A 14577-nucleotide genomic window follows, 5' to 3' on the forward strand; every position below is an offset into this window, starting at 1 on the left:
CTCACCAGCTTTGTTGCCCTTCTCTGGACTTGCTCCAGCATATCAATGTCTTTCCTGTAGTGAGAGGCCCAGAACTGGACACCAGTACTTGAGGTGTGGCCTGATCAGTGCCAAGTACAGGGGAATGATTACTTCCCTCATCCTGCTGGCCACACTATTTTTGATAAAAGCCAGGTTGCTCACAATTTCACTGATATTTTCTCATTTTTTAATTATTATTTTAGCAATTAGCTATTTTCTGCTCTTATTCTAGGTTATTTACAAGAAGTTTCAAATTTCCTGTGGTGTACCAGAGCTAAACGCAACAGCTATCGCATCAAATAGCTCAGCATATGAACGTTTGTGTAAGCCAAAGTATGTTACCTTTAATTCCAAGGTATGTTTCTTTTTATAATATTTATTTTCAATTCACATAATATGTGCATCTACACCTCATGTTCTTAATCCAATCAGCACCATATAGGGCCTGATTCTCTAAGCTTCCACTTGTGATTCACTGGTGAATGCAAAATGGGTGTCCTTGCCTGGTCTTACAGAGATGCCGTGATGAATGTACCTCCTTGCAGTCTTGTCCTGCCCTGGTAGCAGATGTGCTGGAGCTACTGCTGGACAATGAATGCTTTCTTCGGGAGATTTTTTCTTTCCACTGCTTCTTACTATCCATGCCACAACTGTGCCTTTAGGCTGTTGTTCAGCAGAGGCTGAGTAAGCCTCACCTGCATCCAAAGCCCAGAAATAGTCTCTGTCCTTTTGCACACAAACCACTTCTTCATGACAGGGTACATGTTTCTGTACCTATGTGGTGAACTGGATTGCAAAAAAGATACAGCTGGAAGTTAGTCCAGCAAAAATTTGGTTGCATTTCAGCTGTATACTTTCCTCTGTCACCACACAGCTGCAGAAGAAGCTGGTCTAAGAAAGAATGTGAGAGAGCAGCTGACTGTAGCTATGTGAGCAGGAGGATGGCTCCTGTCAGCTGTGCTGCCCAGCAGGGCACGGTCCTCAGGGCCTCACAGTCACATTCATAGAGAATGTGCATGTGTAGCAGAGGCATGCAGAATTTTATTTTTTTTAAATTCAATCTACCACCTTCAGTTGAAGAAGCCAATCCAAGCACTCTTCTTTAGCTGGGGGAAACCATCACCCCAGATCTAGTGTGATGGGACAAGAATTAGTTAGCTTGGTATGCAATAGCAGCTTAAGTCTAGGTTATTCATAGAGTGTTGAAGGGCACCCTTCTGCCGTGCATATCAGCATTTGCCTCAGAGACAATGGAGACACATCAGAAGGATTGGTCTGTTTGGATTAGGCACCCTGGAGCTGATCTCCCTAAGTTTGCCCTCAGGGCCAACAGTTCCAGTAACTTTCTAGTCCTCTAGCAATTTTGGTGTATGAGAGGAGAGACAGGACAGTTTCAGAGAATCAGAGGATAATCAAGCTTGACAGAGACCACTGGAGATCTCTTGGTCCAACCCCAGTGCTGAAGAAGGGACACCCAGCCCTGTGTCCAGTCAACTTCTTAATATCTCTACAGATGGAGGCACAACAGTATTGTGCTGTGAGTGAAGGAAAGGAGGTGGCAAAGGCCTGGGCAAGGAAGGACCACTGGGGAACAACCAGTGCACTTACTGAATCTGTCAGGCCTTGGCTGTATCACAGAACAGCTTCTGTGGGAAGGGATGCCTGTGACCAGCACAAGCAGATCTCAGAAGGTGGGATGCAGCTGCATGTAGGGATGGACTCATTTTGTCCTTGCAGATTCATATGACCTCTGCTGAAACCCATTCCCTCATGGAGAATGGATGTGCCTGGGCACCGAGATAATTTGTGAAATTTGGCTGAGGACTGAAACCCACTCAAAATCTTAGTGGAGAAGGGGGTGAGGTACTCCTTGGAGGCCTATTGCACTTCCTGGTGACATAATGGTCTTTCTCTTTCCCTAAGGAAAAGTATGCTCCCTCCACAACCCTCCTAGTCCCTTTGTTGGCCTGGGAAATTAAGGGATTCAGTCTGGTACCTTGAAATATCCATTTATTTGTAAGTTCTGCATTCCTGTTCTCTTTTCTTACAGTCTGGATACGGGCTTCCTCTTCAGGACTTCAGCCTTAGCACCCTGGGTGCGCACCCCTCTCCATGCCAAGGCAGGGTAGTGTAGCGGTGACCCGCCATACATCCCTTTTACGCATGACACTGTGGCAGTAGCTGGGCAGACAAACCTATCCCAGGGAGCAAAACCAGCAGCAGTGTGGCAACCAGAGCTGCACTCTGTGAGCACAGTCAGGGCTACACTTGCGCCACCAAGGAGAAGCCTTTCTCCTTGGGTTGAAAGCACACTGCTTTCCATAGTTCATTAAATATGGTCTAATCGTCAGGTCTTCTGCCTTCTCTGAAGGGCTGTCAATGTTTGGTTGAAGAATTCAATGAGTTGGGAGCTGAGATAGTTGAATACGGAACATTTCTTCACACCATTGGGGGAAATACTTCTTAACTTTTCTGAAATTCTCTCTGAACAGACCGTGTATGCTTTGCCCACCATTGCTTTTGCATTTGTGTGCCACCCGTCAGTCCTCCCGATTTACAGCGAACTTAAAGAGTAAGCCTTTCTCTCTTTTTTTTTTTTAGTTAATTGTTTTGAGCCATTTTACATGGAAAATGTTAGCAAAGAGGTGCTCTGAGTCATTCATGCCACTCAGAGATGTGCTTTAACAACACCCAACAAGCCAGTGAGCATCACTGTCAGCTGGAAATCTGGCCTCCCAGGCACCGTGGGGGTGGGGGCGAGGGAAGTGGAGAATAATGCAACACTTGGAAGTTTTCTCTGGAACTACACAGCAGCCTGGGGAGGGCCAAGTTGTGCTGGTCATTATTTGGCGTAGGAGAGGCATGTGTTCCACTAATGGGGGTTGTTCCAGTGCAACTAAAAATCTGTTGCAGTACCAGGAAAATACAAATACTTTCAGCCTCACTGATACTGAAAGACCTTTGCTAGTATTGCTGTCTCACTGACACCTCTGCCTGGAAAGAGCTGTGGGGAGCTGGAGACCAGCCCTGCTGTGATATCACTGGCAGCTACAGTGGGTTCCTGGGCCATAGGGGAGCCCAGAGGAGAGGTCAGAGACAGTCAGACCCATGAGTGCCCTCAGGCCCCAGCCACTTGCTGGGTTTAAATTGTGTGCTTAAATTTTGTGCTTAAAATGACTTTAGCAGGTTCACAGGCACCTATTTAGATCATCCTTGTGTGGACTTAAAAGTCCAAGTTTAGGTACTGGAGTGTAAATATTTCAGAACAAATATCTAAAGCTGAAATATTTACATTTAACCTATTTTACAGGTCTGCATACATACAGTATTTTCTAGCCATAGTGACACAAATGTTTCTTTGTGGTTGTTCAGAATGTTTCTGGATTTTTTTCCTCTCTGTATAATTTTATGCTTCTCTTATTTTGATCTTTTAATTTAATTACTGAAGTGTTTCAGGGCTATCCTCCCTCCACAGGGCTACGCTCTGCTTAAGCAGGTATGGCCATGGAGCAGAGCCACAGGTCAGAACCACCATTTTTTGACCTAAGCCCCAAGGAGGCTCCTTTTGCCCAATCCTTGTCTTCCTTGTGCAGCTGTCAATAAATTCCTGTTTTATACAAAAATTACTATGTTTATGCAAAGACTTAATACATTTTGAAACCGCTATTGAAAAATCCAGCCCAACCATTTTTATGTGTTCTTTTTTGTTGTTCTTTCTCCAGCCGTTCACAGAAAAAAATGCAGTTGGTTTCAAATATCTCATTTTTTGCCATGTTTCTGATGTACTTTATGACTGCCATATTTGGCTATTTGACTTTCTACGGTAAGTATGCAGTTCTTTGTTGATCAGAGTAGAAAGGGGATACATGTAAAATCAATAGTGTATCCCAGCTGGAAAGGAAAGTGCCATCCACATATTAAAACAGTATTCCTAATAATTTTCCTTAAAATTTTCATATTGAAGGCATAAATCCTTCAAAAGCACAAGTGAAAGTATTATTTGCAAAAGGTATATTCAAAATATGAGGGAGAGATTTGTTTAACAGACTTGAGAATTAGCTGGGCCCCATTACGATTTTGTTCCAAGGTCCTCACCTGAATGATGTGTGCATTGGTAATCACTGAAGCATGCATATTTGCAAAAAATGAGACAGATTTGAGAGGAGGTCCTAAGAAATGAGTAACAAATCGCCCATCACAGCTGTTTCACTTTCTTATTGACACAGGCCAAATGCATTCCCTGTGTCTCTAGAGCTGACCTCTTTAGGTCTTGGTTAAACAAACTGGCAGTGAAGGTGGGGAAGCTTTGAGTATTGTCCCAGCTCAGCCACCAAATGATAGTTATCTCGGTGTTTTGAGACTCCCACCCTGTCTCTTTTCATGCATATCAATTCACTTAACACATTATGTTGTATCGCCAAAGGATACAATATGTATGCCCTAAAGGCACAATTGTTAATTAGAGTAGGATAAAATATGAATGTTGCCCAGGAAGCTACTCCCATGTTCCAGTATAATGTGAATGTTGAAAAGTAGTATCTTTTTCCATGGACCCTTAACAGGTTACAAAACAGGTGACAAAGCTGATGTTTGCCTTTTACCTCAGAATCACCATCAGCCTTCTTCACCCTGTTCCAAGTGACCTTTTTGTTAGAACCTCCTCATTCATGATACTGTCCCTTGTAAGCCACCCACTGAAAGAGAAAGAAAATAAGTAAATATGAAATGTGGCATTTTTTTCCTTTTAAAGGTTTACCTATCTCATGTTTGTTTTCCCAGACTCTCATTCTGAGGCCTTGAGTATACATGTGTTGAAGTAACTTGAGGTCATCTGTTCTAATTTTCCCAATAAAAACCAATAGGCTGCAAGTAACAACAGCATCAGCCGTTCTCATCCAACTGCTCCCATCTAACACATTTTCATAGAGAATCATCAAATTAGCAGCCCCAGGGAGCAAGTGGGTGTAAATCAGCATGGACCCCTTCGCTTTGGCAGGGAGGAGATTCTGATGTGATTGCCCCAGGGATCTGAGGAGGCAGATCCGTGGCGCTCCTCTCTGGGAATCTCCCACATCCCTCAAGGACGAGGGTCTGGAGTCCATGGAGGAGGTAGGGGCTGCGTCCTTCTGGCCCTCCTGAGGGGGAATGGTGGAGGAATCCCTGGGGTGTCTTGTGTGCCTTTCCCCACATCAGGCATCTCTGCTCCCCAGAACTGAGAGCCCACAGATGGAAGCCATGCAGCTGTCCTGGGGCTTCTGCAAGTGTCAGTGCCATGACAGGCAGCAAAAAAGACACTGAGGGAAATATAAAATTCCTCCACTTGGATTCTTCTTCCCCTTGAGACTGACAAGACCTTACCTTTCATATGTTCACTTACAGTGTTCTAACTCTTCTCTACCCTTACCTGGGTAAGAACAGTATTTTTATTGTGACCATTTCTTCTTTGCACCCGTAGTACTTGTCTGTTTGCTGTGTTCTCAAAAGTGTTGCAGTGATGACTATATTTACATTGCAGAATTACAGAAAAGAGGTGTTTTTCTTCCCCTAAAAGGTCACAGTGTGGTTGGGCTCTGTGGTGTATCTAGCTGAAAGGAAAACAGACCTTCAACTGTAAGCCTTGCCCTTCACTTCCTACCTGGCTGCAGCCCGTGAGCGGTACAGAAGTTGCAGTCTATGCTTGCAGGAGCAGAGTAAGCTCTGTGTCGCAGAAGCTGTGCATGTGCCCGGCTTGAAAACCCCACTCCTGATCTGTAGGGAGGTGGGAGACTGTTTTCTTTCTCCTGGTGGGGATTCAAGCACTGTGTAGGTGATGTTGACCTGTGGTCTCTACCCAAAAGGGCGCCCTGGGGGGAGCATAGGCATATTGCCACAGGATAGATCCCTCTGCGCCCAGGAATACATTAGGTTTTACCAAGTACTAAAGATGGTAAACTAGATGTGGCCATCAAGTTCCCTGTAAGAGCTGTTATGTTTTACCACTAGCTTTCTAAGATTAGCAGGCAGAAACAAAACATGAGCCTAAAAAGGGGCAGCAGGTATGTTTTGTGGCACGCTTAACAGCCCCCCTCTTAGGTTATTGGTCCTGGATATATAAAACTTAAAAAGCAAACACGTAGGTCCCTCAGCAATTTGGTTTTCCTGTTGGTTAGTACATGCAGACCTGCTCTGCACTATTTATCACAGCTTCAAGGAAACATCTTGGCAGGAGGTCGTATTAAAATATTCCCAGTGCCTCCCCGTTAGGCACCCCCTGTGATTTGTCTTGGCTGTTGGGGCCACTGGCTGGCATGAGGCTGAGCTGCAGGTACTGCTGGCAGCCCTTGGAGTCACTGCTGAGGGATTTGAGTGAAAATGTCAGAGCATCCCACTGATTGCTGACCCAAGATAGGCTTTGTTCTCAGTTGAGAACAGGGGCAGTGCTTTTCACTGGGAGTTTATTTGCTGTTTAGACTAAATTAGCTCAAAACCTTGCAGTTTATATTAAGTTCAGCCATTGCAGTGCATGTGTTTATTTTTATATCATTTGAAACTTAAAAAAAAAGTCCACGGAACCAATTAAAATGGCTTATTTCACTTTACCTATTTTTGTATCTACATATATATGTCAGCAAGCTTTCGTGTATGTCTCACTGTTGTCTTCCCTACAGTGAAAATTACCTTAGACTTAGGCATGTGCTGTCTCTTGAATTAAGATGCATTTCTAAATCAGGCCTCCAAAGGATTAATCTGGAATAATGGGATCATTGGGATTTTATTAAAAGCATTGTTTTAACTTGAGAATGTTTCATTCCGTACTCTTTTGTTTACAGATAAATCACTTGTTGTTCAAGAAGGCTGTTGTTAAACAATGATTTTTGGAACTAATTGTCTGTTTGCCAGAACACTTACCCTACTGTCTTTTCCATAGAGAGTGTGCAGTCAGATCTGCTTCACAAATACCAGAGCAAAGATGACATCCTCATTCTGACCGTGCGCTTGGCTGTGATCGTGGCAGTGATACTCACCGTGCCGGTGCTGTTTTTCACTGTAAGTAAAAATCTCTGCATGGTTTGGAAGTTGGTAGTAGCTGTACACAGCACGTTTCTTCAAACCACAGTCCAGCAGTTGCCAAGACCAAAATATTGCAGGTACTGAAAGAGCTTGAGCTTGGATTAGTCTTTTCGCACACCAGACTGCCACTAACTTCTGGAGAAGTTCTTCATGCAGGAAATAGATAAATTAATTACTTTTGGTCTTAAACTTGTTTTAAATTGAATCCAAAAGAATGCTCTCTTACTTCACATCACATTATGGGAGCAGGCTCAGAGGTGAAGTTCATTTTTAATCGCAGAAGGATTCCTAAAGATAGGTTAGAAAGAGAGGAATATCCTACTGCACGTGCATGTGTACCTACAGTTCTGAAATAACAAATTAATTTTAAGGATTATTTCAAAGAACATTACATCAGACAATGCAGAATATCTGATGGATCTATGCAGCACTTGTCACTTGAAGAACCAGTTAAAATAAGCATGGGAAGCTTTGAATTGGCTAATAGACTATTCTTGACAGAGAACTTTCTCTCTCTTTCTCTCTCCCTACAGGTGCGTTCATCATTATTTGAGATGGCCAGAAAAACAAAATTTGACTTATGCCATCATGTTTTGGTTACTTTTGTTCTTTTGGTTATCATCAACCTACTAGTAATTTTTATCCCATCCATGAAGGATATTTTTGGAGTTGTAGGTACAGTATCCTGGTTTTCTACTACTAATAAAAGACAGTTGCTAATCAGCAACAAAATAATTAGCTGTTGCTAGCAGTTAACAAAACTCATTTATTTGAATTTTGCAGGGGTCACTTCTGCCAATATGCTGATTTTCATTCTTCCTTCATCCTTGTATATTAAAATTACGCAGGAGGATGGATCAAAGTTGACTCAGAGGATTTGGGTATGCATTCCATTCCCATCAAAGCAACAATTTCATCTTGTCATTCTTTATAATGTGCTATGTGCAAAGCACACCTAATCTGAACACAGGTGTGAGCCTCTTTATATTACTTTCCTTCTGTGCTTCAGTCAGCTGACAGCTGTGCTCACCCTTCTCCTTTGCTAACCCTGGGGGTCTCCTAGTGGAGGGGCCATACCATGCGTGGCATCTCATGATTTGGAGGGTCCTTCTCCATGGGGTGAGGGACTCTGGCTGGCAAGCAGCGGTTCTGTAAGCAGCAGTAGCTGTCAGCAGGCAGCAGGAGCCCCCCAGCCCGCCTCAACAAGCCTTTCAGCCCAGCAAGCTCTCTCTGTTTCCATGTGTTGATCCAGAAGGTGTGCAAAGTGCTCCATTTGTAGTATTCCTCATGGTTGTCATGGACCAGAGTCTGACTTTGGGTGGTTCCACCACAAGCAGCCAGCTGAAATGTTATATTAGCCCTTCGGCCTGCATGAGCAGATGGGAATGGGCCTTGGAAGATTTCCTATCAGCCCCAGAAAGAGCTGAAAAGATGCAACACTCCTGTTTATTCCCAGCCTAACAGGACACACACTGGAAGCATTGTAAGGTCAGGTCTTCCTTTTCTGAGCAGACAGACAGGAAACATGTGTTTCACTTGTGGCTACATCCACAGATCCCATGATGAAAGGGCTGAACTTTGATGAACACATATCTGCTGGGAAGAATATCCTGATTTCTGTGAGGCTTTGGAAAGAGCAGAGCTGAGCAGTCCTAAAAACAGACTCATTTAATCCTCTTTAGGGATGATCAGTGTTTAAGAAGTGAATAGAACCAAGAAAAAACATGGTTTGGTGTTCAGTGAGTAATTATCAATGACACTAATCTGTTTAATTATCTATGGGTCTTGTCTTTACCAGAAGTGCTATTTCATTTTAGTTGATAACTTTGATACATCACCTGGTAAATTTTTGTAAGAGAAGAAGTTAACATACTTGAATTAGTTGTCTTCTTTTTATTCATTAATTTTCTCTCCTATTTTGTTTCAGGCTTCTCTTTTCTTAGTGCTGGGGATAATGTTTTCCCTAGTGAGCATTCCCTTGGTCATCTATGACTGGGTGCAATCGGGAGGCAGTGCTGAAGGCCACTGAAGTTCACCTCCTGAAAAGAAGACACCCCTGTTTGCTACACACCAAAATCAGAACCATCTGTTCTGTTATCTATTCCATCTTTTGTGAGTTTACTCAAATCTAATCCAAATATTGATTATCCAGTACTGAAAATACTGTTATGGGTGTATTTTCTTGGAGAAAAGAGACCCATTTTTCCAACTAGCATATTAGTCTGTCCCCCAATACCGAGTTATCAGATCAACAATAAGTCTGTGATAATTGTCCATGAGACTATATAGAGCATTGTTCATGAAGTCATCACAATTAGTTTCCCCTCTTCCACCCATGAATTGCGTTGTTCCAGTATTGTCCTTAGCCCTTCAGCCACAAGTTCTGCTCCTTTAGGGCAGCAGTGCCTGTTGCTATCAGTTCCAACTGAAGTGATGTCCGTTCACACCCTTCCCTCCCACTTTCAGCCAAAACTCTCTTCTCTGATTGTGCGCATCTGGTTTGTTGGTTTGTTTGTTTCTTCTGTTGCTGTTTTAGGCACCATTTGCCTCACTGAGTTAAGTGTAACCTTCTAGATACAGGCATGAAAAGCACCACAAGAGCATAACTGAGTGCTGTATAAGTGTAGGTCCTAAATCTGGTGCTTCTCTCTGATATTCTGGTGGGGAAGCCAGTCCCGAGGCTTGGCCTGTTCGTAGCTTTTGGGAACAGACTGTGTGTGTCTTTGCGATGGGGCAAAGGGAGCAGGAGAAGGATGGCCATCACCAGTGGCCATCATTCCCCTGACACACTTCAGTCAGAGGCTGACCAGAACTAGACTTGACCACAAACCAGGAGTACTTGAGCCTGAAGAGGAGCAGATGTTCAGAGATTTCCTTGGGAAGTCTGCATTTTCTTCAGTATTAAACTGTTCAGTAATGCCCCACTGCTTTCAGAAAAAAAATACCAAGCTCCAGTTTTATTAAAACCTGCACATTTAATCATACCTCATGCCTTTTCCATTCTAGTATTCATTTGTACATGCCCTGTACTGACTTCTCTTAACCCTCCTCCCACTGAAGTCAGCAGGGTCTCTGACACAGTGGGAGCAGGGTTTGACTCACTCTCTAACAGAAATTTATATCTGTAACATTTCTTTAAATGAACAGAAATACTTTTTATATTTTAAAGGTTTCATTTACATTTTTCATCATTTCTCTGTAACAATTAAGAGACATTCAATTACTACTAGCAGAAACACTGTAACTTGCATCTGTTGTCCACAGGATAAGCATTTGCCTAATGCCTTATAGCTGGTGTAGAGAACTACTTGTAGAGACTCAAATGCTAAGCAGGTGATTGTTCACCATCCTGAGCAGACATCTTCTATTACTGCACTGCCAGCAGCATAAATGTGTGCACTTTGTGTCATCCACCATGTGAGCTAAAAAGTGTCTCAGAATATGAATGTGGCTCTCCCTGAAAGAACTGATGGCTAAAGAGAGCCCTGCTTCAAGCCCAAGGGTTGAGTGATGCCCTCAGTATGCTCAAGCCATATCTGTCAGTTTGTAGTGACACTCCTGTTCCCAGTAGCTGGTTCATTGACAACTCCCCTTATAACTGTGGAAGCATACTGTCATCAGCTGTGAGGAACCTGTCATTACAACTTGCTCTTTTTAGGGTTAGGGATGGAGTATTTGGTATCTTGGGGTTTCTGTGAGCTATTGAATTGCCTCAGTTGCCATTGCCTTGTCCTGCTTGGCTTGAAGTCGCTGAGAATTGAAGCCACAGAGCATATCTCAGGACCTTGAAAGCTGGTTTCTGAGGGTAACATCCAGAGAGGTTAGTTGGGACCTTCCTTGGAATCTGGGCATTGAGCTGCATAGTGTTCATGCTACAGACCCTAAGCCTACTAAAACCAGATTTCCAGATCTGTATTTCAGCCCAGGCAGTGAGGTACCTGCCTCCACTGTGATCCAGAAATAAGGTAGAGTGGACTCCACAGGCTGCCCAAGTCCTTGGAGTAGCCCAGCAGCAAGAACAAAACTGGAAGCCTTCTCCCTCCAGGCAAAGTGACCTGCTAGACTGCAGTGTAGGGTTCCTTTATTCAGCCTTCTTCCTGGCCCCCAAGACCTTCACTCACAGGCTCCCAGCAAGATCTCCAGTGTGGCATCCTTCCTCCCAAGCACCCCCTAGCCCAGCTTTTAACACAAGATCTACTGAGATACCTGGGACCCCTGGACTAAGTTCTCTTGTGCTTTCCCGTGGCTGGTCTCAGACCCTTGCCTGTGATGGTGCAGGTCACCAGTTTTCTCTGCACTGTCTTTTATGGGACTGATCCCTGCCCTTATTCACAGGGAAGTCCATACTACAGCCTACAAGACCAAGTGTTAGGCAAGCTCTTGGGAGAAGAACCTATGTTTTGTTCCTGTCTCTTCGCACCTCACTCCAGGCATCTTCCCAGCTTGAGATGGAAGTTTGTGGCTTCTGTTTTGCAGGCACCCAACCCTTGGTGGTCATTGCAGTAGGAGCCCAGCATCTTACTCCATTCTGATTCCGCTTGTTGAGATTTCATTTCAGGTTTTGAGGTGCCTTATAATCTCTCTGGATCTTATCCTAAAAAATCTAACTCAGACCTGAGAATGCTGTACAGTGTTATCCTTAAGATGCTCCAGGGCTCTACTGCTTTCCTCCCCACTTAATCCTTCTTCTTCTATTAATTAATGAGCAGCACAGCTCTGTGCATTGAGGGGTTGTGAGAGAGGAGATCCTGGGAGCAACTTTCAAGTACCCAGGTATGAGCTAGAGGTCTGATCTGCTGCACAGGGTTCCAACAAGGTCAAATCTGTGACATCTCCCTTCCTCTCCTCCCCACAAATAGTCTATAGTTGGCTGTTTGAAATACCAATCATTGAGTTTTGGCACCCAACTTCCTTCGCTTGGAAGGGCTGTTGGGTCCCTGATTGCTCCTTGCATCTTCCTGTGTCTCCTCCATCGCTACTATTGCTTTCTCTCCTCTTTGCTATTCTCTCTTCTCCTTTTTCCCAGTTTATTTGTATGCTGGAATTTTACTGAATAAATAGGGAGAATGAGCTGAGTGGACATAGAGTGAAATTACCCAAGGTACTGGACCACCAAAGCATATCTTAGATACTGAAAAATAGATACCCAAAATATTAAGTCTTTAAACAGACTTTGTTTCTGGGTCTCTTATCAAAAAAAAAAAAAAAAAAAGAAAGAAACAAAAAAAAACAGAGGGAATTTTGCTTAGACTGATTTACTGGCATATTTATAGATATTTATGGAAAGGAATCATGTGTTTATTGACGTCTGTGGTAATGAACGTGAAATAATGTGCTTTTTGTTTTCTCATCAGGTTTATACATTCTTAACAGAATGCAATAGACCCTGCTGTAACTGTCAACATCAATGATGGATGACAATATTTGTTTAAGGTTATCTGTAAAATGTACTGCTGTTATTCAGTTCATTTGGAATAGTGAACCTGTAGCAAATGATTGTACAAGTCCCACACTTTAGCTAGGATTTTAAAAGCACAGTGAAATGCTTTAGGATTTTCTCTATTGTTAAATTAATAGGATCCAGAGTACCATATCTACTTAGTAGGGGATAGCATGCTTTCTTTTCATAGAGAGTTTATCACTATTGTGAGCACTGCAAATGTCATAGACTGGATGCAAAATTGGTCCTAATAACTACAACAAAAACCCTAAAACTCTTATTTGCATAATAGCAACAATTGAGTGGTGAGGGACAAGAAAGGACTAATTAGAAGCAGGGGCTACTAATAAGATTGTAAGAGTTAATCCTACACTAAAATATGGCCTTGCTGCCTCTCCTAGTCCACAGCACATTGCAAAGAAAATAGTCATGGGCTTAAAGCAACTGTAATACAGCTGCCCTTCTCTGTCCAATGGCAAACATGCCTAGTAAGTAAAACACAGTCAATTATTTGGGAACAGTATCTCAGGAGCAATGATCTCTCTGGGTTATGCTTGCTCCTGGTCAGAGGGCCAATGCCAAATCCATGCACCAGCACAGAGATTTTGTAGAGCTGCCAAGGACCAAGTGGTGCCTGGCCCATGTGCAGGCCTAGGGCAGAACAGCTAGTCTCATCCTTGGAGGTCAGGGATGGGGATGCTTATTTGCTCCGGAGGGCTTCTCTTATGAGGCACATACAAACCCATAGCCTGTGCTCCACTTGCAAGTGGGGGTTGGATGATATATGGGTTGTGTCTGTGCATCTGCCTTACAATGCATAAGCGCAACACAGCTCTCTGATACCGAATATTAACAGTAACGATCTCTATCTTATCTATAAATGAATATTTTTCTGTACTTGAACCTTACATTAAGGCTAAAGAGCATCTTGGTCAAAACAAAACTCTTTCCATGTGGTGTTGTCCCATGTCCAGTCCTACTGTCCCACCCCAGTGCCTGTAGGAGAAAGGCACCACAGAATGTACTCAACTCCATCAGCAGCTCCAAGAGATGGCTTTATCAGCTGGCGCCAGGGTGCTTTCAGAAACTAGTCCCCAGAGCCCTTGGCTGGAAAGTCCTTATTTCCTGTAACTTACACAAAGAATGTTTTATTTGTAGCTAATGTAAGGATTTCTGAAACAAACTGCGGGGGGGGGGGGGGGTGGGAGACGGGATGGGAAAGAAAATGAATTAATAAAAAGTACAGGGCTGGAAAGGTCTAGAATTCACAAATTGTACACATGCCTATGTTTCTCAAGACAAATCTATGCAGTTGTGTTGTATTGTAGGAAATTTCATTTTTATGTACATATATATTGTAAATAAATAGGATGCTGTATATTTTTGCAGTTGTTTATCCCCTATGATATAGAAGTGTTGAGATAGGCTCTGCATATTAAGAATAAATTTAATAGAAATACAAATACTTTAGCTTCTTAGCAAAATGCATATCTTTTTCTTTCTCCCAAGAGTTCACAAGTTAAATCCTAAATATGAAATTACAATTACATCTGTAATGTAATGAGAAAAATAAAAATAAAATAAAAGGTCCAGTGAAATTGCTAGGATTAATTCCAGTGCATGACGACTCCCTGTTTTCTCAACAGCAAGTTTACCAGTCTTCCTGTTGGGTAAAATATCTCCCTTGTAAGGGGCCCCTTTGGTATCCAGGTACCTCTTGCCTCCTCAGCTGAGGTCAGGTGGTAGTAAAGTGCTGAAAAGGCTTTATGCAGAAACCATGGCAAACTGCAGCCAGCAATTTGACCCAGCATTATGCCATGTTGCATCCAGGCATGTATTTACCCAACTAGTCCAAACTTCTGTGTTTCCATTTTCAGTCATCAGAAATGCCTGTACTTCAGAAAAAAAGTACAAGCAAGGGGTGGGCAGCAACCAGAGCAACTGGTACCATTTCTGCCCTCTCCCTTCCTGCAGAGTCCTGGGGCTGCTCCTTCACCACAGAGTCTGCTGCTCTCATGCAGCCAAAGCACTAACATCTGAGGCTTCCAGGAGCACTCCCAGCTAGG

General features: G+C 43.2%; 1 protein-coding gene across 1 annotated transcript in view; it reads left to right on the forward strand.

Moving 5' to 3' along the window:
- The window catches only part of SLC38A1 (solute carrier family 38 member 1), a 40319-nt gene extending 26607 nt beyond the window's left edge, over positions 1-13712 (forward strand). The window contains exons 10-16 of the mRNA XM_071552343.1: positions 254-376; positions 2514-2593; positions 3744-3844; positions 6929-7047; positions 7605-7746; positions 7855-7952; positions 8999-13712. Of these exons, the coding sequence (XP_071408444.1) occupies positions 254-376; positions 2514-2593; positions 3744-3844; positions 6929-7047; positions 7605-7746; positions 7855-7952; positions 8999-9100 (765 nt within the window). The 3' untranslated portion in view covers positions 9101-13712. The remainder of the gene's footprint in view (positions 1-253; positions 377-2513; positions 2594-3743; positions 3845-6928; positions 7048-7604; positions 7747-7854; positions 7953-8998) is intronic.
- The last annotated feature ends 865 nt before the right edge of the window (positions 13713-14577 follow it).

This window comes from Pithys albifrons, chromosome 3, assembly GCF_047495875.1.
Source record: "Pithys albifrons albifrons isolate INPA30051 chromosome 3, PitAlb_v1, whole genome shotgun sequence".
NCBI lineage: Eukaryota > Metazoa > Chordata > Aves > Passeriformes > Thamnophilidae > Pithys > Pithys albifrons.